General features: G+C 56.2%; 8 protein-coding genes across 8 annotated transcripts; 7 read left to right on the forward strand and 1 right to left on the reverse strand.

Annotated features, from left to right (window-relative positions):
- Positions 1 to 353: 353 nt before the first annotated feature.
- Positions 354 to 1,267, forward strand: J7T55_013626 (54s ribosomal protein l6; the record flags this gene model as incomplete). Its single annotated transcript, XM_053140517.1, has 3 exons — positions 354 to 624; positions 711 to 824; positions 900 to 1,267. 3 exons carry the CDS (start codon positions 354 to 356, stop codon positions 1,265 to 1,267), a joined length of 753 nt encoding a protein of 250 aa, XP_052995965.1.
- A 1,417-nt stretch (positions 1,268 to 2,684) lies between these two features.
- J7T55_013627 (3bisphosphate nucleotidase) lies at positions 2,685 to 3,746 on the forward strand (the record flags this gene model as incomplete). Its single annotated transcript, XM_053140518.1, has 1 exon — positions 2,685 to 3,746. One exon carries the CDS (start codon positions 2,685 to 2,687, stop codon positions 3,744 to 3,746), a length of 1,062 nt encoding a protein of 353 aa, XP_052995966.1.
- Positions 3,747 to 4,710: 964 nt separating this feature from the next.
- J7T55_013628 (hydrophobin) lies at positions 4,711 to 5,210 on the forward strand (the record flags this gene model as incomplete). Its single annotated transcript, XM_053140519.1, has 2 exons — positions 4,711 to 4,989; positions 5,100 to 5,210. 2 exons carry the CDS (start codon positions 4,711 to 4,713, stop codon positions 5,208 to 5,210), a joined length of 390 nt encoding a protein of 129 aa, XP_052995967.1.
- A 715-nt stretch (positions 5,211 to 5,925) lies between these two features.
- On the forward strand, positions 5,926 to 7,626 carry J7T55_013629 (c3hc zinc finger domain-containing protein; the record flags this gene model as incomplete). The annotated part of the gene is made up of 1 exon (XM_053140520.1): positions 5,926 to 7,626. One exon carries the CDS (start codon positions 5,926 to 5,928, stop codon positions 7,624 to 7,626), a length of 1,701 nt encoding a protein of 566 aa, XP_052995968.1.
- Positions 7,627 to 8,304: 678 nt separating this feature from the next.
- On the reverse strand, positions 8,305 to 11,790 carry J7T55_013630 (uncharacterized protein; the record flags this gene model as incomplete). The annotated part of the gene is made up of 1 exon (XM_053140521.1): positions 8,305 to 11,790. The coding sequence occupies one exon, from the start codon at positions 11,788 to 11,790 to the stop codon at positions 8,305 to 8,307; it is 3,486 nt and encodes a 1,161-aa protein (XP_052995969.1).
- A 2,735-nt stretch (positions 11,791 to 14,525) lies between these two features.
- J7T55_013631 (sulfite reductase flavoprotein component) lies at positions 14,526 to 17,726 on the forward strand (the record flags this gene model as incomplete). Its single annotated transcript, XM_053140522.1, has 1 exon — positions 14,526 to 17,726. One exon carries the CDS (start codon positions 14,526 to 14,528, stop codon positions 17,724 to 17,726), a length of 3,201 nt encoding a protein of 1,066 aa, XP_052995970.1.
- Positions 17,727 to 18,651: 925 nt separating this feature from the next.
- J7T55_013632 (nuclear transport factor 2) lies at positions 18,652 to 19,314 on the forward strand (the record flags this gene model as incomplete). Its single annotated transcript, XM_053140523.1, has 3 exons — positions 18,652 to 18,816; positions 18,962 to 19,063; positions 19,207 to 19,314. 3 exons carry the CDS (start codon positions 18,652 to 18,654, stop codon positions 19,312 to 19,314), a joined length of 375 nt encoding a protein of 124 aa, XP_052995971.1.
- Positions 19,315 to 20,721: 1,407 nt separating this feature from the next.
- J7T55_013633 (golgi apparatus membrane protein TVP18) lies at positions 20,722 to 21,622 on the forward strand (the record flags this gene model as incomplete). The annotated part of the gene is made up of 4 exons (XM_053140525.1): positions 20,722 to 20,758; positions 20,842 to 20,857; positions 21,038 to 21,133; positions 21,322 to 21,622. 4 exons carry the CDS (start codon positions 20,722 to 20,724, stop codon positions 21,620 to 21,622), a joined length of 450 nt encoding a protein of 149 aa, XP_052995972.1.
- Positions 21,623 to 25,291: the final 3,669 nt, after the last annotated feature.

Here is a 25,291-nt window from a genome sequence, read left to right on the forward strand (position 1 = left end):
AGATTCGTCGGGGAAGAGGTGAGGTGGCTTTGGTCGAGAATTATGGACGCGGCGAGCAACATTCGTCAGGGTCTTGAACAGGCATCAAGTGCTGGGAAGACTTCTCCAGAGTTGTGCCATCTCATCAATGAGTGAGCAGGTGACAAGGTTCAGCTGATTATCATATCTGATCGCTTCGGGATGGGTACCGCAAGATTGGTCCCTGCGTTGATGGCTGACCCCTGTCCGCTTATGTAAACACAGGGCCGCAATTTTCGAGCTCTACGCCAAAGATCCATCGTCCACTCGCCTCGGTGCATGCGATTGATGCGCGATGTAGTTGACAGCTGCTGCCCTCTGCCGCCACATTCCCAATGCTCGCCCCCACCAGAGCGAGGGCGATCGCGCCCTCGTCCATAGTGACATTACCTTCCTTCCTTGTCCCAGCCTTCCAGAACTGTGCGGCTGCACCAGCTGCGCGCCGGCAGTTCTCCGCGTCGACCTCGAGGCCCTCGAAGCTGGGTCGCACCCCGATCTCGATTCCACCCGGTGTCGAGCTTACCATTGGCGAGCCGTACATAGTGAAGGACTTCACGACATACAAACAGACTCCCAGGAGGACAGTGACGGTGACAGGACCTCTGGGTACGTGGTTCGACCGCGGGATCTCTCCTGCGCGCCAGCTCCGCCTGCACCGGACCATTCGCTGACATCGGTGGGCAATTCAACAGGAAAGCTCGACCTCAACGTGCCACCGTTTCTACAACTCGACCATGACTTGGCGGCCAGGAGACTGGTCCTCAGCATAGAGGATAATGAGCAGAAGAAACAGAAGGAGATGTGGGGTACGATACACACATCATTCACACAGCCCGCTCCTGCGCCAGACTACATTCACTGACAGGCAACCGCGTCTACAGGCACAACATGGGCATACCTCCAGCGATATATAATAGGTGTGTCAGAAGGGCACACCGCAGTCCTGCGACTCGTCGGTATCGGCTACAGGGCGGCCATCGATAAGCGGCCCGCGCTGGAGGAGTACCCCGGCCAAGACTTTGTCTGCCTGCGTCTGGGCTTTTCGCACCCGATCGACCTGGGCGTCCCCGAGGGCATCAAGGCGTCGACGCCACAGCCGACTCGTATCCTGCTAGAGGGCATCAACAGGGAGAAGGTGATGCAGTTTGCGGCGGACATCCGCAGGTGGCGTGTGCCTGAGCCGTACAAGGGAAAGGGAATCTTCGTCAACGACGAGACGATCAAGCTGAAGCAGAAGAAGATCAAGTGAGGGAGGGGTTCAGCCTCAGTGGAAGGATTTATGTTGGTGGACGCTGTTATGCTGCGACGATGGCATGGGCCTTGTGCCTTTATCTACGCTGCTACTATGGCTGTCCTTTTGATGGGCAGGTCATTTGTAGCATGTACAATACCAGCCGATTTCTGGAAAGATATAAAGACAATTGGCCACAGTGAACTTGGCATGTGAGATTAACCGTGACAGGAGCTAACCAAAATACCCATAAACACTGCAATGCGCCCAAAGATGTACCGACCTTCGCTGACGGTGCGATTATGCCCGGTCGGGTGTGGAAGTCGGCGTGTGGCAATCGGCTCGGTACACGATCGGCCAAATCCACTCATCGCAGTCCTTGATATCCCACGAGTCACAACTTGCAGGACATCCCCAAGCAACCCCCGTGATCATGCAATAAATCTTGAAAACTTCATTCGAGTCATTGATGGATTATTTCCCACCGACTGCGCTGGGTTGGACCATGGGGTCTACGCACATTGACGTTGGTCACTGTAACAGGCGCGGAGGAAGATCCAATTGCCTCCAAATTTGGGACTAACACTTCGTAAGGTGATTGCTTTTGAAAAGACAGTAGCTCATCTTGTCAACCTCCACGAATAAGTAGACTGTAGGCGTAGGACGATGACTGTGTTCGAGATTGTACGTGGGCATTTACCTCAAGCTCCGTGGCTGCATGTCAGCCTCACAATAATGGCGAGGGTATAATTGACGTATATCAAATCTTATCTCAGCGCCATGCGTTACCACCAATGTGGTATAAACAATTTCCTCGTAAGCATGTTGCTATCAAAACGGCGTCCATATTTTCCTCATAATTATTCTGAAGCATCATTTACCGTATGGTACAGTCCAAGGTGGATCCAGACCTACCCTGCGGCTCGGGCGTGCAGGGCGACTCCCGAAAATAAGAGCCTTGGCATTCACACCCTCAGATGCTTACTTTTCGTGGACACAGAGTATGGGGGGCTAAAAATGCAGCGCACCCAGACAGTTTCTCGTCATTTAGACTGCGCAGATGGTATCTCCGCAGCCAAGAAGGACCCCTAGACGCTCAAACTTCCTGCTCTATCTCGTTCTCACCGTCATCCTGGCTATCATCTTCTCGAGAGCAACGCCACGGTTGTCTGCCCTACTCAACCACTTCGGGGCCCGAACGTCGTCATCAGTGGGTATATCAGGACCACTGAGGGGCATTTTACCCCTCCACCCGTCTTCTCCTGTCAGCCAAGTAAACCAAGACCATATCGCCCACGTCTCACACTGTGACAAGGTGTGTACTCTCCCTCCTGGAAGTCGGCCTCTTCCCCCTTTTGGCCACTCCTTCTCACCCTTCCAACACCAAAATATCATCTCAAAACCCTAAAAAATTCCTCTCTAACAACACGAAAAGATGGCCGCATATGCCAAGGAGCTCGAGGTGGCCCAGCTGGCTGTCCAGCGTGCCACCATTCTGACCAAGCGGGTCTTCCACGAGCGCGCAAAGGGCACCGTCTCAAAGGATGACAAGTCACCTGTCACCATTGGTGATTTTGGCGCTCAGGCCCTCATCATCAGCGCCCTCAAGGCCAACTTCCCCGAGGATGAGATCGTGGCCGAGGAGGAGGCCGAGATGATGCGCTCAGACGCCAACCTCAAGCAGATCGTCTGGGACCTGGTCAGCAGCACCAAGCTGGACGACGCCGCCGCCGAGGAGACCCTCGGTGGCCCGATCAAGGACGTTGACTCCATGCTGGAGATCATCGACAAGGGCAACAGCAAGGGCGGCAACAAGGGCCGGATATGGGCCATTGACCCCATCGACGGCACCAAGGGTTTCCTGCGCGGCGGGCAGTACGCCGTGTGCCTGGGCCTGATGGTTGACGGCGACGTGAAGCTCGGCGTCCTGGGCTGCCCCAACCTGCCCGTTGACGACTCGGCCCCCCTGACCGTCGACATCGGCTCCAACGCCACGGACGAGGGCCGCGGCGTCCTCTTCTCAGGCGTGCAGGGCCAGGGCGCAGCCAGCAGGCCGCTCGGGACGGGAGCCCTCAAGGAGGCCAAGGCCATCTCCATGAGGCCTCTCGACAAGATGTCCGACGCCACCTTCTGCGAGAGCGTCGAGGCGGGCCACAGCTCCCAAGGCGAGGCCGCCGATATCGCGAAGAAGCTCGGCATCACCAACCCCAGTGTCCGCATGGACTCCCAGGCCAAGTACGCGTCCATCGCCCGTGGCGCTGGCGACATCTACCTGCGCCTGCCGACGTCCAAGACGTACGTGGAGAAGATCTGGGACCACACCGCGGGAGATCTCATCGTGAGGGAGGCGGGAGGCCAGGTCACGGACACTCTTGGCAGGAGGCTCGATTTCAGCATTGGACGTACGCTGGCAGAGAATAAGGGTGTCGTCGCAGCCCCAGCGGCTGTGCATGACCAGGTCCTGAAGGTTGTTCAGGAGGTCTTGGGAGTCAAATAGATTGCAAGATCAGCAATGGTTATAGACCTAGATAATGTCAAAAGTTTGTTTTCTACTAAGCTCTCTTGAATTTCACCAAAACATTTGGGACTTATAGCGTTGCCTCTGGGTAAGTTTTTGGCTTTGCATACGACTTGAGCAACGATATTGCTTTCCGATTCCCATTTACGGCAATTTTACACTCGGCAGTGAAGCCTCTCTATCTTTGTGGTACTAAAGCAGGGAATGTGTCGAAGAGTCGCTGTTCGCAGCAGCTTCATTTATTCTTCCTCGCATAACACCTAAGTGAACCAACATGGAGAGACTTCACTGGATCCTGGTTCTCTCATACCCAAGTCAACACAGCACCAGATAGCCGACGTCGTCCCTTCCATTCATGACCCGTGGAGCTTGCATAGCACTGATGCTCGACCAGCACCTGTCTCGACGGTCACAGAAGGAGTTCCCGAGCAACCGGGTAAATGGCAGCCCCAAAACGCTCTTTCCAAAGAACAGTACAGAGCTGGGTAGTCCCTTCAATGGCAGGTTCTGCTCAACAGCATGTAAAACAGAGCTCACTGGCAGGCGAATCGTCTGTTTTTCTCTTCTCTTGAACAACTCCTCACCCATCCGTCAAGCACCACTTGTCAAGCACCCCGACTCCTTTAGCGTCCATCGATAGTATTCATCTTTTTGAAAGTGTCTGCCGCACGGGAATATTCATAGTACTGGTAGGAGACTGCTCCCATGCTCATTTGGTACGGACCTGCTCACATACATGACAAAGTAAACACGAGGTTACCACACGAACGATCAGTGCAACCTTCGCCGTTGACGGATCGCGTTTGAACTGAGAGCAATCCGCCTTGTTCGAACAGGTAATCAAGTCATCTTGCCCTTCTCAAAGACTTTGACAACTTTCGCTGACACCAATGACAGCACCGCACATCTAATCCTGCACCAATTCTATTCACTTGCTATAACAATGCAGCTCACCAAAGCCACCTACCTCGCTCTGGCCGCGGTTGCTCTGGCCCTTCCCCCAAATGACAAGGATGAACTGGTCCAAAACCCCATCGACCCCGACCTTGCATCAAAAGGCGCCTGCGGCATCTTGAAGAAGCCCGTCTGCTGCCGTCAATCTCATCTTGGCTTGATCGACACTGGCTGCTCCGCTGCGGCTGGATCCCCCAAGACGGGGCAGGAGCTGGCCACCGCATGCGAAGCCACGGGAAAATTGGCCAGGTGCTGCGTCCTAGGTCTCGTGAGTCATCCCAGGCTCTGTTTCCTCAAGTCCCTATAATATCAAAAAGCTAGAGCTGCGAGCCGCAAGTCTCAAGGTGCAAGTCGCTGATCAAGTCTGACCTCGCACAGCTGGGCCTATACCTCGCATGTATGCCCCCCAAAGCCGTTGCCACAGAGCTGGGCTGGTACGATGATTACACGCCACCTCCCAGCGACATCACCTTAACTGTTACACAATGAGGACTCGAAACGTTGGAATGGAGTAAATGAGCAGAGATATGTCCAAAGTGGGTGAGATTGGTGCTTGAAGGCAGAAGGCAGGAGACGGTGGGAAATGGAAATGAATGAACCTACCTGAGCACATCGGCAGACTGTGGCCTACCAGTAACCTAATCAAATTAACAAACCTAAGACCCGTGGGTCATCATCATCAGCCACTTGATTATGCCATGGCAAACTTGTGATCGAATGCATTTCTGGAGAGCACAGAGATATTCGAAGTGACTTTGCTCAGTACTACCTCGTGGTCCACTTAGTCTCAGGCACGGTTGCTTCTGACGTTGGTGGCTCGCCCCGTTGATCCTCCAACGGCCCAAAAAATGCAGGGGTCGAGCTTGTTTCGATTATCTAAATGCTCGCGCTTTCAGATGGCGTTGCACGTCTCTTTCTTCCACCCGCGTTTTTGTGCTGCTGGTAGCAAGGACTCCCAGTGCCACGTGAAGGAATTGAATTCGAAGAAAGCTTGTTGTTTACCGCTGGGCGCTTTGTTGTACTCGAAAACGATCATGGTTTATAGTTTACTGTAGCAACCGCCAGCTCCGCCCCTCCAGGTGTGACACCCTCCAATCAATCGGCCAACCAGTGCTCCCTTTGGGCACCCTCCCTTGTCACCTCATCGCATTGATCAATTTCAACGGCGAGCCACCCAGGAAACGGCCTCTTACACAAACAAAACATGGACTTCGCAAAGAAGCGGAAACTCAATGCCCTGCTGAATGGCCTTGGCAGTCGACCCTCGTACCCCACAGATTCCATCCCACCAGCACCATCCGACACAGCTCCCGAGGACGAGTCCACGCCGCAGACGCCGCCTCCCAATCGCACCTCGACCAACACCCTTGCCTCGGCATCCTCGAACACCCGCACGCCAGGCTCAGACTCCATGGCCATGCGGACATCAGTCTCTTCCGTCCCACGATCCGCCACCTCAACCGACCTCGACCTCCTCACAAAGCGACGGCGACTTGGGCTGGCTGACTCGACCCCGTCCAAGGATCTCAACACAAAAGCCCCAGATGGAGGCAGCCAGACCACCATATCAAACATCGTACTGAGGAAATGGGGCGGAAACAAAGAAAAGGAAACCATCTTCAAACCAAAATACTGCCCAGGTGACAGGGAGGAGCTGCTCAAGCGCCTGGCCAGCTTCCAGGAGCTGACAGACTGGACACCAAAACCGAACCCGGTCGCCGAGGTCCAATGGGCCAAGAGGGGGTGGATATGCCAGGGCAAGGAGCGAGTGCGGTGCACGCTGTGCAACAAGGAGCTAGTGGTGAAGCTGAACAGGAAGGAGGTCGACGGCAAGGAGGTCCCCGTGCTCGTGCCCTCGGAGATTGAGGACGCGCTGGTGGCCAAGTACGTCGAGCTGATCGTCACGTCGCACCAGGACGACTGCCTGTGGCGGAAGCGCGGCTGCGACGACTCCCTCCTGCGGCTGCCGCTGTCGAACCGGCAGGCCGCGATCCAGGACCTGCGGCGGCGCTACGACGAGCTGTGCGCGCGCAGGGACTTCCTCCCCTACGAGTTCAACCTGCGGCTGCCGGCGCGCCTCGACATCGACACGGTCCTCCGGTACCTGCCGCGCGAGTTCTTCACCGCGCCCGAGCCGCCGCCCGCCAACCCGCCCGCGCGGTCGCCCAACCGCGTGGCGCTCGCGCTGGCGATCCTGGGGTGGCAGGGCCTGTCGAACGCGCGCATCGGGCCCGTGCCCAACACGGCGTCGTGCCACACGTGCCTGCGCCGCCTGGGCCTGTGGATGTTCAAGAGCAAGGAGGTCGACCCGGACTCCGGGGCCGTGCTGGTCCCCGCGCCCATGGACTACCTCGACCCGCTGCGCGAGCACCGCTTCTTCTGCCCCTGGAACAGCGCCGACGCCCAGCGCATCACGTCGTCGTCGTCGTCCGACAGGAGGCGCGCGGCCGCGGCCGACGGCGGCGGGGAGGAGGACCGGCCCGGCTGGGAGGTCCTGCTGCAGGTGCTCAAGAACGAGGCGTACCTGCGCAGCCGGGACAGCCCGGCGTCCGGTCGGAGGGGGGACAAGAGGGCGTCGCAGACGCCTTCGTCGCGCAGGTCGGGGCAGGACGCGGGCGGGGCCGAGGGCCGAGGGGGAGAGGACGGCGAGGGCGGGGGAGAAGGGGACGAGGACGAGGAGGACGAGAAGACGCAGAATGCCAAGGACAAGGAGCGGTGGAAGCGCCTGCGCCGTGTAAAGAGCCTTCTCAGCAGCAAGGGCACCAACAAGCTGCGCAAGTCCATCACGCTCAGCAGGCCCGGGAGCAGCGCCGCAAAGAGCCGGCCTGGGACGAGCCACTCGACTGCGCAGGGCGGTGATGGTGCGCCGCAGGGTGGGGATAGCCAGAGTGGTGAGGCTGCGTAGGGTGAAAAGGAGATTTTGAAAATTGTGGTCGCATCATGGACAAAAGACATATGATATTGGACGGGTGGGCACTGCATCGCTTTGGCGTGGACTATGGGATCATGCAACATTTTGTGAGGTAAAGTCGATGACGGACAGGCCGCTCTCTCCTGTCTGAGGTATCATAACGCGGGTGTTACTTGGGAGCGGGAAATGGAGGCATAGTATAGGCACTTGACGCATATCAGAGGAGACACACCCTCTGCTCCTCTTAATAAGTTAATGTTGGCACCATTGCATTCGTTGATGGTACGTAGACTGTGACGATGGGCTCGATCCAGATCGTTCTGTGATTATAGACGGGGAAAGTATTCGCATCGAAGCGACATCGCAGCGTATGGATAGTACATGTCACGAATGGGACAGTTCAAGCGTGCGAAGAATAATGCATTGATATATCGCTCAAAGTGACTAAACCAAACAGTCGCTGTTGACCCTCCCAACAGAGCCTCCATAACGCCATGGGTATCCTACATCCTTTCCGAAAGGCACACAACATGCTCCTGCCATGTGTCCGCCACCTTTTTATCCATCCCAAATCGTCCTCTCTTCACGCCGCGTGCTTACCGCACTCTTTATCCTCCTCCTCCTCTTCCTTCGCCGCTCACGAGATAAAGTGTGATCTCGACCACGGCTGCCCTAAAGCGTGGTCTGTCGCGTCCTCTCCCTGAACCCGATGCCAGGGATGCCACTCCTGAGCGCGAGGCTGCTGAGGACGACGGAGATGCTCGACAGCGCCATGGCCAGGCTGGCCCAGACGGGGTCGAGCTTGACGTGGCTGCCGCGGCTGACAATGGGGTATAAGACTCCCGCGGCGACGGGCACGGCGACCAGATTGTAGACGAGCGCCCAGGCGAAATTGACCTTGACGCGGTGGAAGACGGCCTGCGACAGCTCCAGGAGAGTCACCACGCTCCACAGGTCCGACTTGACCAGCACGAACTCGGCCGAGCTGATGGCCACGTCCGACCCGGACCCGATCGCGATCCCGACGTCCGCCTTGGTCAGCGCAGGCGAGTCGTTGATCCCGTCACCCACCATGGCGACCGTGGCGCGCTTCTCCGACTTCTCATTGTCGGCCTTGAGCGTCGACTGCAGATAGGTGATCTTATCTGCCTTCTGTGTCGGCAGGACGCCAGAAATGACCTGGTCGGGAGGGATGCCGATGCGTTGTGCTACTGCTCGGGCCGTGATCTCGTTGTCTCCCGAGAGCATCCAGACGCGGGTTCCACGGGACTGAAGGGCGCGCACGATGGTAGGAGCCTCGGGGCGGATGGGGTCTGCTATCGAGAGTACGGCGGCAATAACCCACCAACTCGTGGATGCTTCTCCGCTGGGTGATCCACCGTCCACAGCCGTCTCGCTTGCCGGTTGTGATGTTGTCTGCAGGGTCGCAACAAGGGCGATGGATTTCGCCTCGCCTTTCCACTTGTGTAGTAGTTCGATGACTCTATTCGAAATCTGTACGCGGTTTTCCAACATGAGGGCCTCGTTGCCCACGAGAATTTCGAAGTCCTTATTTCCGCTGTGGTACTTGGCCTTCATGCCCTTGCCGGGAATCTCATGCAAGTCATCAACCCTGACGTCTTGGTCGATCTCCTGGTTCGAGCAGAACGAAGCGATGGCTTTTGCGACTGGATGGCTGCTGCTTTCTTCGACAGCCTTGACGGCGGCAAGCATGGCCTCCTTTCCCTCACATTCACTGACGTTGTCGGGATAGTAGCTGAAGTCTGTGATGCTAGGCTGGCCACCTTCGGTCAGCGTACCTGTCTTGTCGAAAACAACACAGTCGATCCGGCTGGCCTTCTCAAAGGCCTCACCGCCTCCCTTTGCCAGAATACCGTATTTTGCAGCGAGTCCGCCTCCAACGAAGATGGCCGTGGGGGCGGCCAAGCCGAGACCACAGGGGCAAGCGACGACGAAGACAGAAATGGCAAATTGCAGGGCGAAGGCAACCCAGCCACCGGACGTGACATCAAGATAATCTTCTGGGAGGGCTCCACTGAGGCCCAGGACCATCCATATGATCCAAGTGAGGATGGCGATCAGAGTGACCACAGGCACGAAGTAGGTGGTGAGAACATCGGCAACCTGCTCCATGGGTGCTCGCTTCGTTTGTCCTTCGCGCACGACGTTGACAATCTGGTCCAGCATCGAGGTGCCCGCGGCTCCGGTGATCTGGAGCACAATGGGCTGCCCCTTGTTAACTGTACCGGCGTAAACGGCATCACCGACGACCTTCTTGATGAGACGGGCCTCTCCAGTGAGACTGGACTCATCGAAGTTGCTCTCTCCCTGGACAATGACACCATCTGCTGGTGGAGACGACCCATGTCTAATGCGTACTGTGTCTCCGAAATCCAACAGATCGGCCTTGACAACGCTGTCTGTTTCCTTGCCAGCGGCATCGCGCTCGACAAGAACGGCCTCTGTGGGACGAAGCTTGCCAAGGGCTGACACCGCATCTCCAGTCTTAGACTTGCTGTACGCCTCAATCCATCTTCCGAAGAGTAGAAAAAGAGTCAGGAAGACGACTGAGTCAAAGTAAAAGTCTGTGTCGTTGACGCGCTCAGGCTTGTGAATCCCAGCAGCGATCAGTTGTGCTACTGAAGAGATGTAGGCAATCGTGGTGCCGAGAGACATAAGAGTGTTCATACTGCCAAAGCGATAGAACCTGCGCAGGATGGGAACCTTACTTCCCCTCCGCCACAGGGTCTTGATCTCCTTGATAGCGCGCCTGTGGAAGACGTCGGCAGCGAAGAAATAAACAGGCGTGGATAGGACAAACAGGGCGATCTGGGCGCGGCTGATACCTGAAGTCCACGGCATCATGAGGTAGTCCTTGCTAGGATTGCCCTCCGATATTAGAGACATGTACACGATGCCAATGATGAATGTTGGGATGGCGACAATCAAGGTGCCCAGGGCCCGATATAGCAATTGCCATTGGTGTTTTCGCTGAGCCGCCTTGGATCGCTCCTCCAAACTCGGTGGGTGATGAATAGAAGCTCTCAGGGCCGGGTCGCTGGCTTCCACAGCTGCTAGAATCTGGCGTATGGTGAAGCTGGGAGCATCGGGCACGTAAGAGATCTTCATGATGGGCCGGGCCTGAGTTGGCTCCGTGATGATCCATAGATGCCGGCGGAAACCCGCCAAGCTGTTAACGACACGGGCAGGACAGTGTTTGCAGTACACGCCCTGAAGAGCGAGCTCCACCGTCCTCTCGCGGCTCTCGGTCTTCTCCTCCTGGATGGGCTCGACCTTGTCCAAAGCTGCCTCATAGCCCATGTCCTCGATGGACTCGACTATGTCGTTAGCGTGCTCCTTTCCAACGAAGTCGACAGCCGCACTGTTGGTCACGAGATTGACGGCAACTGCGGTGGTCCAGTCCTTCTTCTCCAAGGCGTCCTTGATGGTGTTGACACAGGAGGCGCATGTCATGCCGCCCACGGCAAGCGTCGCCCGCCAAGACTCCGGAGAGCTGCTCTCATCCGAGTCGACCGTGACGAACGACATGGTGGTTGACTTTTTTGGCGGAGCTGACGGCTGGGCCGATGAAGGACGTCGGCTGCCTGCAGAAGATGCTGACTGCGAAAGTGTGCCGTTAGGTTGATCATGGGTGACCTCTCTGGTGGGCGATGCCGCCTGAGAGTTACGGCATTGCTCGCAGTTTAACAGATGAACCCTGGCGGCTTCTGACCGCGACCGGTCTCCAGAAAGCCAGTTCGAGAGTGCTGAAGAAGGGTTTGGACGGGCCTTACCTGTGCTGTCCTCGTCGCAACACTGGACAGTGGCGTCGACCTGCGATGCAGAACCCTCGGAACCGGTAGCTGTTGAGCTGATACCAGACACCTCATAGCCGGCCTCCTCCAGAACGTCAGCCATGCTCTTGGGGGTGACGGCTGGGTCGTGTTCCACGGTGACGACCGAGGTCACAATGTTTGGTGAAACCCATCGGATGCTGCCGGGAAAGTTCTCGTTTATGTCGTGCTTGATGGCTGAGACACAGGTTGGACAGTGCATATTAGACACGATAAATGAACTCGTGCACACGCTGTCGGCCTGGGCACGGCCGTTGCCGTTTCCGTCTACATTGGAGCCATTGGCCCTGCGTAATGAGGCCATGGTGACAGGAACGTGCGTTCCAAGACGCCGGATAAGACGGCGCGGCGGCTTGGGTCCTGGTTTGACAGCTGTGGAGGACAAGATGGATCTCGCCCGATCGGGAAGCGTATAAACACAGCAGGTGTTTGTCTGTGGGTGGGGATAATGGAGGGAAGTAATAATCTGCGATTAGCCTGATGTCGGCGTGTCTCCGTGGAGCTGATGAGTCCGCGCCAAAAGAAGATCGTAAAAAAATGGCGTTGACGCGGATCTGAGAAAGAGAGTGCGATGCGTGCAGCTCGTTGTAGACAGATAGGAAGGTATGTATGTGTGTATGAAGGTCTGTCCCTGAGGTGCCTTGATGGTGGGATTTGCAAAGGTACCTAGGTACTTAGGGAGGCCACGACTTGTGGTGTTTTTGACTGACAATGGCAGGAGGGAACCAGACTGTTCCAGCTGCTTCCTTCTGGTTTGAAATTCAGAGGAAAGTGAAGATTAAGTTTAGTGAAACTGGGCTGAAGGAGAAAAGTGTATCTTTACCAGGCCTTTTGGATTTGAAATTTATGGGAGACGCGTGCTGGGGAGCGTTCCACGCACAAAAGGCGCAAAGCAGGCACACTGGCACATCATGACTCTGCGACAAGCGTGGTTTTCGCGGCGGCGATGCGACGCTTGACATCTGACAGGCATGTAGCCTCCTAGCGCAGGCACAGGCTGGTCTGGCTGGGGGCCAACCCTGGCCCAAGGGCAATTCCAACCACTGGCGATCCAACTTGGTTTTGAGTTCCAAGGGGTTTGGGGAAGCCGGAGTGCTAGGGAGGTACGTACGTTTAGTCAGACGCCGGGCTGGCTGCGAAGGAAATCACAAGTTTGGGTTCGTCTGCCCGTCATCATCATGGCTGACTGACAGACTGGCAACAATGGGCAGAGTCTGTGCAGAACGACTGGTCTCTTCGCTGCCATCAATAAATGGCATCTTCCGGGCATGAATCAGATTAGATATATGACAAATTGAACCAGAGAAGAGCCTCCCTCACTTCGAATTAGTGATCGATGAGTGTCAGCAGAGATGAAAATGTCTTGGTGAGGTGAGCTCATCAATTCTTTTTTGGCAGTCGACAAAAAGGGGAATGCCGTCTCGCCTGAGGTTGGATGAGTGGCACACGCCTTGCCGCCTGCAGCCTAGCACCTGCTCGGCTGGCTTGCTGAAGTCTTGAAGCCACAGCCGCAACCACGTTGGCATACATTCTCCTGTATCATCTCACCTGTCTTAAATATCCATTCAGTCAGTCAAGCCACGTCCCTGATACCCCACATCTGCCAGCCTGTCAGTATACCAGCCTGCCAACCTGCCAACCTGCTAGACAGGGCCACTGTCCCGACAAATCCGAACAGTCTCGGGCAAGATCTGGTCGCACTTGTCGCTGACGCTGGGGAAGGTAGCCGAACTGTGCGACGACAAACTGTAGGTCGTGATGCCAATCCAGCTATATACTGACTGGGCGGGAGTAGCCGGTCCGCCGTACGGTGTGGATAAAGTTTGTTGAATGGCAATCTGCCGCCACGCGTTCAAATCACCAAGAGCTTGAAAAGGCAAACACAACGCCATGGCTGTCACGCTGGTCGTGCTCTCTCATAAGCACCTCCCTCGTAACTTTCAGCTTTTGCAATGCATGCAATGTAGACTTGCTGTGCGTTCAATGCCATTGCCCACGAAAAGCTCAGTCGACCAGGGCTGATCACACGGAGGTCCGGACGCAGAAGACCTTCTCACGAAACTTGCTATGTCGGTCTTCATTTGATGCATTGGACGTACAAAGTTGTGCGACTCGTCGAGGCCTGATAGCACGAGGACGATGTCTTGCATAGGTGGACAAGGGCTGGTACCGTCTGTCCATGAGAAGCGGACAAGCCAGGGAGAGTCTGAGGCGGCAGTCTTGGGATTGCCCACAGCCTTGTCCTATCCTTGTGCTCCACGAGGACGTGCGTCGCTGACTGTGGACCAGATTCCACACCACTGCATCAACACATCGTGGGCTCTTATGGCGACGCTGATGGGAGGTTGTTGTACAGTTGAAAGTGATGATGCTGAGAAATCGCCTCCGGCTCGGTGGCTCCACCCTGCCGATCCTTCCGCTGACCGACTGCCGGTCCCGAAGGCTCGAGGCCGGCTCCCTGGCCGCAAGGCGGGCGAAGTCTTCCCGCGCTGGTCTTTTTGGTGTTATGTGATTGGCTGGTGATGGCGCAATTCCTGAGGTGCTCGCATCATACCAGAAATGGCCCTTTGACAGACGCTTCAAGGCAATGCGAAAATTTGCCATGGCCCATCTGTAGCGGATGGCGCGACCTGGGCCTGGCAATGATGGGAACGTATCTCCGGTCGCGCCCCCCCAGCCTAGGGCCAAATAGTCGAGCCTAGAAATAATCCCGTTGTCCAAAAATATTCCACGCCTTTTTCCATTCTCCAGCCTGTCATCCACATCCGACGACAAGGTCTTCTGCTGTGCTGATTGTAGTTGACTTGGAGGTGTGGACAACAGAGAGCCTCATCCCATCGTCCATTCTCACGGCCCTCGTTTCCTCTTTTGCGTCACTGAGGGAGACTGCGAGACACGCCCGCCTCAGAAACATACCTCCATCAAGGGTTTTCCGAGTCTGCAACTTGTCAGACATTTATCTCCTACGGGACCCTTGAAATAGCTGGAAGGCGCCAATTCAAGTCACTCAGACCAGTCTCATCCTTCTCCGCCGCCACCATGCAACTGAAGCAGCAAGAAGGCTCCGGCACACCGGCCGAGACGCATTCTGGCGAGGAGTTCAAGAAGCTCTCCTCCAGCCTGCCCCTCGGCCAGCTGGTGCCGCTGTCCCAGATATCCGGACCCACCTATGTCACCGCACAGCTCCTGGTCCAGCAGGTCGCGTACAAGCTGTCGGACAAGATCTTCTCCTACTCCCCCGAGACGTTCGACCTGGACTTCGCCGTCAGCGAGTGGTCCCGAAGCAAGGATGTCAACATCCACGGCTACCCTACCTCGGTCCTGCCGCTTCAGACCCGGACTGGTGCTGGTGCCTTTGCCCTCGGCTACATGTTCTCCGAGGACTTCGATCTGAGCAAGAGGCACATCCCTCAGACGCTGCTGGCGCCATCTCTGAGCCTGAGCAGCCTGCGGTCCTCACTCGATCAACTGTCTCTGCTGTACAGCGTCGCCAGCCCCTTTGTCGCACACATTGCGGCTGTCGACTACTCCGCCGAGGATGGTCTGGTCTCGGAGTATGGCCGTGCTCTTCAAATTGCAGAGGATCTCGGTCTTGGTCTCGTGAGCAGCTCTTCTGCCTATGAGATCCAGCACATGTCTCTTCTGTCCACCTTGCTGGCTTCTATCTTGCCGACTCTGCACGTCTACGATGGTGTTCGGACTTCTCGAGAGACATTGAGGGTCATTGATGCCCTCAGCGAGGTTGGCATCCGTGAGCTCTACACCAGCTTGTCCAAGCACGTGCAGGGCCTGAACATCCACCTCGACAACGCTGGAAAGGTTCTGGACCTGCTCAACGCCTTCAACAGCGAGCTCGGCACCGACTACAAGCCTTTCGAGTACTTTGGTGACGAGGACGCCGACACCGTCATTGTGGTCTTCGGCAGCGTGGAGTCTCAGATCGCGAACCACGCTGTCTCACAGCTGTCTGCTGAGGGCAAGAAGGTGGGCGCCATCAGCGTTCGCCTGTACCGCCCCTTTGTGGAGGATGCGTTCTTGAACACCCTGCCAGCGTCCGTCAAGCAAGTTGCTGTGCTGGGCCAAGTCCGAAATAACACCGAGGTCGATGATGCGGCCATCCAGTCGATCCTGTACTCGGATGTGCTCACGGCTGTGTCCTTCTCCAGCAAGTGGGCCCAAGCGCCCGTTGTTACCGACGTCAAGTACGCTGCGTCTGAGGCTTTGACGCCGACCAGCTTCCGCTCCATCGTTCAGAAGCTTGTCGGCAAGGAGGACGACTTCCAGGCAAAGACCTCCACCCTGAACAGCCAGGTTGAGCAGTACACCTTCTGGGATCTGGACAACTCGGCTGCTCTGCACGCACCTGCAGTCGTTGGAAAGTCTTTCACTCGCGAGTCTTCTGACAACATCTATGTCCACGAGACTCATGACAACCTAGTCCGCGGTGGCGTCATTCGCACCGACATCCGCAGCTCAAAGAAGACGGTCGAGGCCCCGTACGCAGTCGACGAGGCTGATGTTGCGTATGTTGGCGAAGAGAAGGTGCTTGAGAACGTCAACGTCGTCGGAAGCATCAAGTCTGGCGGCAGCCTGCTTCTGAGGCTCCCGGCTCTGAAGGACGAGGAGCTTGAGAAGAGGGTTTCTCCTGCGGTCAGGAAGAGCATCCTAGAGAAGTCTTTGAAGCTCTTTGTCCTTGACTCATCGTTCTCTCCAGCTCTGGAAAACGATCTGGAGCTTCTGGTCGAGCTGGCATTCTTGCGAGTTGCCCGGCCCGATGGAGTCACCGACGCCGCCAAGAACCTTTCTGCTCCTCGTGAAGGCACGATTCAGGAGTGCAAGGACGCACTGAACCAGTGCCTGCGCCAGGTCGAGGTCCCAGCTTCGTGGGCTGAGCTCCCGGCCGACTACACCTCCCCTGAGCTCTCCGCCGGGCTGAAGACCACTGGCTTCACCGGATTCAACAAGGAGGAACCCGAACAAGACTTGCAGCTTAGCAGCTGGGAGTCTGCTGCCAAGGGTCTTGCCTTCCAGGAGGCTTACGGCACACAGGCCAGCCTCCGACCTGACTTGACGGTGAAGACATACACTGTTCACGTCAAGGAGAACCGCAGGCTCACTCCTGGCAACTACGACCGCAACATCTTCCACATCGAATTCGACCTGGGCGACTCGGGTGTTACCTACAATATTGGTGAGGCCCTTGGCATCCACGCCGACAACGATCCCGAGCAGGTCCTGGACTTCATCAAGTCGTACGGCCTCAACGCGGATGAATTGGTCCAGGTGCCCTCGCGCGAGGACCCCAACGTCCTCGAGACCCGCACCGTGTACCAATCCCTGGTGCAGAACTTCGACATCCTGGGCAAGGTGCCGAAGCGGGCCTTCGAGCAGTTCGCCGAGTTCGCCACCGACGAGGTCGAGCAGAAGAAGCTGGCCGCCCTGGGTAGCAAGGACGGCGCGGAGGACTTCAAGAAGCGCTCCGAGATCGACATGCTGACGTACGTGGACGTCCTCGAGGAGTTCAAGTCGGCGCGTCCGTCATTCCACGACCTCACGAAGATCGTGGCGCCGCTCAAGCGCCGTGAGTACTCGATCGCGTCTGCTCAGGCCGTCACACCGACGTCGGTCTCGCTCATGATCGTCGTGGTCGACTGGGTCGACAGCAGGGGCCGCACGCGCTACGGCCAGGCGACGCGCTACCTGTCCGGGCTGGCGGTCGGCACGCCCATCACGGTCAGCGTCAAGCCGTCCGTCATGAAGCTCCCCACCAAGGACACGGCGCCGCTGATCATGGCCGGCCTGGGCACGGGCCTGGCGCCGTTCCGCGCCTTCGTCCAGTACCGCGCCATGCAAAAGGCACAGGGCAAGGAGATCGGCGCCATCCTGCTCTACCTCGGCTCGCGCCACCAGCGCGAGGAATACCTGTACGGTGAGGAGTGGGAGGCGTACCTCGACGCGGGCGTCATCACGCTGCTGGGCGCCGCCTTCAGTCGTGACCAGCCCCAGAAGATCTACATCCAGGATCGCATGAGGCAGACCATTGACCAGATCGTCAAGGCCTACATCCAGGAGGAGGGCTCCTTCTACCTCTGCGGCCCGACCTGGCCTGTGCCTGATGTCACCGAGGTTTTGGAGGAGGCCATCGCCAAGGAGGCGAAGAACAGCGGACGTAAGGTTGACCCCAGGAAGGAGATTGAGAAGCTCAAGGATGAGGGACGATACGTGCTCGAGGTGTATTAAGGTGAAAACTCATCAACTTCTAACGATACTTTTACGGGTCTTGGGTGTATATAGAGTGGTAAATGGAAAACAATATGCAACATCACGGACCCCGCGAATCTGTGATGTTATGTGACCATGTTGGTAATTTTTGAAGACGCCCGGAATCTCGTACGAATGGGTGGAGCCTGTCCGTATACGTGGGCTTGCGTGGAGGACGGCAGGTTGTAGGCGATCTTGGTGGCTAGCTCGGACACACATCTCGATGGCTACCGAGACATGCATGAGCGTGCGTATGCACTGCTCGCAGGGATCGCAAAGACTGGCCAGGCACGTCAAAATACGCAGAAAGGGGTGTTCCTACAAGACCGAAGCCATTCAGAGCTTATTCTGCATAAGGGCTTCTCACATGAGAGTATCTTATAATCTAATGAAGGTTATACTAACTACAAGAGATTATCCCATGAGATGTTGTCCCATTAGAGGTTGTCCCGCAAGAATTTCTTTTCAGGAGGTCATCTCATGACCTGAAGAAGGTCATTCAATGAATGGTTATCATCAATTGTTTATCATATACCTAGGTAACAAGTTGTCCTACAACAGTTTGTCCCATCAGTGGTTATCTCACTAGAAAGAGTATTATGTACCGGATGACCGTTGGACGACCGTTGGACTTGTCATTCCAGCCCAAGGAGATATACCCTTGGCCCATCCAGATATTATATTATATAAGCACATAGTGAGTGTGTGGGGTCAAAAACAACAGCGCCACCACCCGGTCTCCTGGGTGCCCAAGCAAGCTACCCCACCAGGCCTGCAATACTTCCCCCCTCCTCCTGCTGGGCCCAAACAACCAACATCAACAACGTCAACAGCTTCAGCCACGCCAACCTACCCTTTTGTTTCTTCGCCCACCCGTCCTCGAACAACCAAATCAACCAGCAAGATGGCAGACAACTTCGTCGACATCGCAAAGCAGTTTTGCGACTTCTACTACCAGACCTTCGACGCCGACCGCAACCAGCTCGGCCCACTGTACCGTGACCAGAGCATGCTCACCTATGAGTCAAGCTCCGTCCAGGGCGTCGCCGCGATCGTTGAGAAGCTCGCTGTAGGTGAAGCCCCAGCGCGTGTGCACTCCAAGGTCTTACCGACTGGAGAGCTCAGTCTCGCAAACACAATCGCGCAGTGTCAGCCTTGCGGCCCTCTTCCGATGATCGGTGGCTAACTTTGTGCAACGCGTTGTTCCTTTCCAGGGCCTTCCCTTCCAGAAAGTGCAGCACAAGATCACCACCCAGGACCCAATGCCCGGCATAGCGGACGGCGGCGTCCTTGTCCTGGTCACCGGACAGCTTCTTGTACGTCTACGATGGTCCAGGCAGCCACTCCTGCGGCGGGGCCTTACGCGTCCAGCTGCTGCTGTTTACCTTTGACCACCCGGAAAACCAAATCGAATCTCATAATAGAACAATGGCTGACATTTTGCACTTCCACCGTATAGGTCGACGACGGAGAGCACCCCATGAACTTCGCGCAGACCTTCCACCTGATGAAGGACCCTGCCGGCAGCTTCTTCGTTTCGCACGACATTTTCAAGCTGGTCTACTAGATACCCGGTTCGTTCTTGGAGAAGGGTCTGGGCGAGGGGCTGAGCTATGAAAACCGGGGAAAACATGTACTGAGGACATTTGCTGCGAGTTTGACGGGGCGCGCATGCAGAGGGAGGAGGAAGACGGACCTCTGCCCCTGCGGCCTGGGAGAGAGATCTTCGTTTGCACTCTAGAGGGCTGGGAGGCATGGCCGCAACACAGAGGCCATTGGACATAAGACAACTGACTTTCTCGTGCCATCTGATCAGAGCGTGTGAGGACAACTGCAAGGGTCCAGGGCGACCTCTCATTCTATGAACGGAACTGCTCTTGACATAAATGTTGGGACGAATGAGGAAGGTTTGCTGCTCAACCGAGCTGGAACAAAGAAATGATGTGCATTGTATGGGACGGGCCCCTGTCCGACAAGACGCTTCAACTGCCGCCCAGCGTTTTGCGAGGTCGGTTGTGCTGCCGTAATTACAGAGCCTCAGGGGTCGATCCGTCTTTGCCAATGATCTCTACAACGGCGCAGAAAAAGCTGTCGCTAAGCCGGAAGTTCGGATGGACAAAAGCTGCAATACGGCAAGCCGTTGCTAGACACCCACCCTTGCCGGCTTGCCTGATGGTACGATGGCGCAGCAAAGTCTTGGTATCCATGGGTGGTGATGGCCACGTAAGTGCTCCTCGTAAACGATCATGTCCAGCAAGGTGGAAGCCTTCTAGAAATGCATCTGCCTGGGGAGCAGGCATGTTTATAAGGTGGGCAAGTCAGATCGGAACTCATTAACCGACACGTTTTACATTTGTTTCTAGAGTGGACAGGAGACCTGACCTCTGGAGCCGCAGATTGAGTTGAAACGGCCCTGACCATCTTAGACCCTGGCACAAACCAGGACGGACCAGTCACTAGCCTCACGCCACTGGCCCCTTGCCTGTCAGAGCTTCCCCACCGTCCCAGCAGCAGCCTCACCCGAGCAACCGCCCCAGCCCCTTCCACGCCGGGCGTGCATGTACACAAACCAAGCTGCGCAAGCTGAGGGAGGCTTAGAACGATTGGGCGACCTGTACATTACCTACCGATGACAGACCGTCAAGGTTTCGAACTTTTTGCCAACAACACATCCGACAACACGAATTACCTGCATCTCGCTACGGGTCCCTTTTACGACAGAGTCGAGCAGCTACTCACCATCACACAAACGACGACCAGGCGAGCAGCTACCGATTGAGATACCCTCGCAGAGTTAGACGGACTTCTTCGGGCGCGATTCAGCTTCCAGCTCCCTCCCTCTCTCTCCGCCCATCAGCTCCGCAACGCACCAGCTTTCGGCCCCTGCTGCCAGCCCGCCAGCCAGATTTAGATCAGACCACGCGACTGCGAATATCGTCGAGCAGGCTAGGTTCCTGTGCTTAAGGAGAACAAGATGACGTTGAAAGAGGAATTCGCAACGAGGAACTTCAGTATGCCCCAGCCCACCCTTATGGGGTCCCCCACCGCGGTGATCGGCAGCTATGAATGGAGTACTAACTGCTGAACCTCATAGGCATTTACGGGCAATGGTGAGGACCCTCTACCCTTCCCAGCACAGCCAATGCTCCGAAACGGATGGGATTCCATGCGCGAGAGGATAAATGAAGCAGTCAACGACGCATAAATGTCGCGAACGTTGCTGGCGCATGGGAAGCTAGGGATGGACTTTTCGAGGGAGACCCCGATGCTAACACGAGAGGTGACTACAGGCTCGGTGTGCTGTCGATACTTCTCGGCTTTGCGCTCGGAATAGCCAACATCTTCACCTTTAACGTCTTCATCATCATCTTCTGCGCCCTGCTACTGTAAGCTCCGAACCTACCTTTTCCCTTGCCCCCTCCCCCTTCCCCTGGCTCTCACTTTCCTCCAATGGTGTACCCGGACAAGCGGACGTCGCGAGCATGCGAGCACTCCCGATCGCCCGACCACGATGTCCCGAACTCCACGTTCAAGAGAAAAAGGAACCAAGCTGACATCGGACGACTTTGCGCAGCTTTTCCGTGCTCGTCATCATCTTCATCGAGATCCCACTGCTACTGCGCATCTGCCCAACGTCGAGCACATTTGACGGCTACGTCCGCATGATCTCGACCAACTACACGCGCGCGGGCGCCTACGGAATCATGGCCCTTGTCCAGTGGCTCAGCATCATCCCGAAGGCCACCTCCCTCATCGCCGAGGCCATCGTCCTGTCCGCCACCGCCCTCTGCTACCTCTTCGCCGGCATCAAGGGCCAGGCCTTTGTCGGGTCCAAGACGCTGGGCGGCGCGGGCGTTGCGCAGATGATCGTATGATCGGCCGCTTGGCAGTGAGCGCCTCGCTGTTTTGGAATACGGCCGGGGGATGTGCTGGCCGGACGGAGGGCGGTGGAAAGTTGGTTTATATCAGTTTTCCTGGCAGCTAGATTGGGCATGTTGGGGGTTGGAAGGGAAAATTTGTCACGCGATTGGAGAGGAGAGACAAATGAGCTGGGCTTGTTCTGGACGGCGCCCCAACGTTGGCGAGCAAACTGGTCAACCAGCTCCGCTCCAGTTCGGAGTATGGCGTCTAGAGGGCTCTTGTTTCTTGTTTATTCATCCCTGTTGCAGGCCGGAATTTGACGCTATCATTCTGTCTGCCCTTGAGAAGGGTCTCGTGGCTTTTGCATTGCACCCTGGCCTTGGAAGGCCATGTCTTGGTTGTTTGGAGAGCTGCTGTTCTTGTCATCAGGCGTCTCTGTGCCTTCTTAGTTACATTTGTCGGTAGTCAAGCCAATGCATGTCTTGTACGGCGAGCCATTGCGATATATGGGAGTCACTTTCGGGTGTGACTCTGTTAACCAACCTTGTGCTTGCTCAGTGACAGCCATTCGCAGAACTATGCTTGGTGATTGGCCATCCACAGTTTATAAAAAGTGATTCGACTGATAGATGCATCAATTATGCTCGAGGCCCCCCTTGAAAATATCTCCGGCTTGTGGTGTAGCGACTTAGTAGTAGCATTTCACTCTTGCACTCTACCTGAGCTGCCGTCCATCACGATCGCGGGCAGGCTGACCAGATAGGTGCCTGGGACGGCGAGGCTGTACGGAGGTTCGAGACGGTCCGGGCCCTTGGCAAGGCCGGTTATGACTTGTACTATTCATGCGACCTCCGTTGCCCGGGTAGGACGCAATGAACTTTACGCGGGGGGTAACAAGCCATGGATCTTTTGGTCCGGAGAAGAGGCGCGTGTGTAAGTATATGTAAGTCTCTCTCCCCTGAAGAGCCAGCATCCCGGGTTGAATACATTGGGTAGCAAAAATGTATTGTCGAGCATGACGCCATCCTGCTGCAAGCTTGTTGCAATGTTGTTAGACTGTGAGAGGGGAGGAGAGGGTTACGTAAAAGAGCAAACGGGACAGAGGGCAGCGGGCGCGGTGGCGTGAGGACGTTCCAAGTGCAGATCTAGAATGCCTACTGTACTAATTAGGCTCTGCTAGTAACAATCCAGACAGTCTGTTCCCCCCCAATGTGGTCCAAGGAGCAAAAGAGCCGGGCCAGACACGTCCCACACATGGTTGATCTAGGATCGTGATATGCGGGATTCCTAACGACGACATGGACGGCTGGCTACCCACGAGTAAGCGGGACGCAGGACCCAAGAGTTCAGACGGGGAGGCATGTTGGCCCTTATTGGTACGATGGGCGTGGGCAGGGTGTTACTACGCCTGCATAGGGGGCTGCATGAGGAATAGCCGGGGGTGGACAACTTGGGACGCATGCACACTGACGGAACCGTCGAGGTTGCAGGTGTGTCTGATGCCAGGGAAGACGCGGGTGTTTGGTGTGGGCTGTATGCAATAAACGTACTGTCTTGTCGTCCTTGGAGTCTGATTTGTGGGGGGCTGGCTTGACCTGGTAACTGACTGACTAGATGATGATGACCTGGGTATGTGGCTTCAATGACAGATATTTGGCAATACTGACAGAGTGAAAATTACTGGATATTTCCTTGGTCTATTGACGGTCACAATGTGATACGGGAAAATTGCGTACGACCATCGAGAACCTGCTCGTTGAAACCATCCCGCCAAGCTGTTTCGGGACAGCAGGTAGTCTTCTGACGTTTTGGCAGCCTCCGCTGTTAGTCAAGCTATGAGAGCATATGATGGCGGGGTGGTGGGGTACACCATGCAGGTGTCTTGACGCCATCGTCGACGACGGGACGTGAAAAAGAGCTAGCTGCGTTGCTGCTCGGTACTGCACGGTAGGCGCACGTTTTAGTCCACTTCTTCACCGTCTTTCGGCACGATGCAGCAGACTTTGTGGTTTTTCTTTCTCGAGTGGGCGGATTGGCGAATTGCAACGGGCTGGAGAAGTCAAATGATGCTTGCGCAGTAGCTGGGCGAGCTGCTATATCGCCACTGTTGGAGCTGGGACCCATAAAGGTGCTCGCTCACCTTTTCAGCTGCCCGCTTGTTCGGCTCGTTGAGCAGAACTAGCACAGGGGGGATTTAATCTGTGCACAGTAGTCTACGCTGACGTCTAGTCTATTAAAGGGACAACGGCTTGGAGGCCGGACAGGACAGGACAGGACAGGACAGAGGGGCGGACGGGCATGCAGGATAACAGAGCTTTCTAGATTCCCAGACAGGATGGTGGGTTAGACCTGCTACTCCCGTACTAGCGACGATTCGGGGATCGTGATTCAGGGCAGGGTCAGTATAGGATACACTGTCGACGGCGACAGTGGCCGCCACGGCGGAGGTCACTCGACCTGTTCCCAGGGCCCGGAAAGGGAATGGCAGAGGGAGCTGGGGGGAGCATGGGAGCCGGTAGGCCAGAGCCCAGATCTTGCTGCAGAGGCGATCCTTGTCTGGTGGTGGGGATTCCCAGTCGGCAGGCCAGGGCGCCCGCCCAGTCGTCCCAGTCGTCCCAGGATCCAAGCTGTGAGCGCCCAATGACGAGCAGGCCATTTCGTACCCGTAGGTTTCTTATAAGTGGCCCATGTCCGGTTCCTGATGTTCGGTCGTTGCTGCGTTGGAAGGGCCCGTTGCTATTCTCGAGCACTTGTTGTTTCGCTACATCCATCTATCTCTCTATCTCTTGTCTCTTGTCTCTATTATTATCAGACTGTCTACTCGACGGACTGACTGCCTGCCTGTATAAACAAACAAATCTATCTCTTCCTGCTCCTCCTCCTCTTCAAAAAGGGAAACCAGTCCCCTTATCTGTGTGTGTCTTGCGCCCCTGCATTCCTCTGCTCTCCCAACCATTGGGCCCTCCAGGTAAGTGCCGACGGCAGCCGCCCCCTTCCAATGACACAATATGTTTTTAGCTTCCCTCTTTTACGATTTGCACCTTCCGCATGCATGCAGTTTAGTTGCTGTGCTTCCCTCTCCGTGCCTGAATCTGAACAAGGCGAATAATCCCTTCTGGGACCCAACAAACGAGAGCTGGTGTTTGCGATCTCCCCCCAGGTCCCAGGCCCCAGGTTCCAGGTCTCGAGCTTAACTTGCTCCCTTGATCTGGCGAGTCATCCAGGTTGACTGTCGCCGTCCAAAGCTCCCCTTATCAGGACTTGGGCCAGGCTCCTTGTGAACTGCATCGTGACCGCAGTGGGAACGCGCCAGCTCACGGTTCCAGCTTGGGCTTCGTCGACGGCACCTCCGTGGCTTTAGCCCGCTCGGGGAAAACTCAAATTGTGGTTCTTTGTCCATCAGCCCATATCACGACGCTCTGATTTGGTTGCCTCTAGTCACTTAGAGCCCGGGAACCATCAATTGGCGGGGCAGACCCTCACCATCTGCAAGCTTCCAGAACGTTGACGCAGCGGCACGCCCCAATCCAGTCATTCTTGGCCAGCTCAGCCCCCTGTCTTGTCATCTTGTCACAACACAGCTTCTTCTCGCATGTCCAGTACTTATACCCTACCTCGCGCGCTTTTTTGCATTGTGTTCACAACAAATGGCTCACCGTATCTTTGCTTCCGGCCGGGCTAAC

This window comes from Diaporthe amygdali, assembly GCF_026229845.1.
Source record: "Diaporthe amygdali strain CAA958 chromosome Unknown NODE_7_length_1459731_cov_64_868725, whole genome shotgun sequence".
NCBI lineage: Eukaryota > Fungi > Ascomycota > Sordariomycetes > Diaporthales > Diaporthaceae > Diaporthe > Diaporthe amygdali.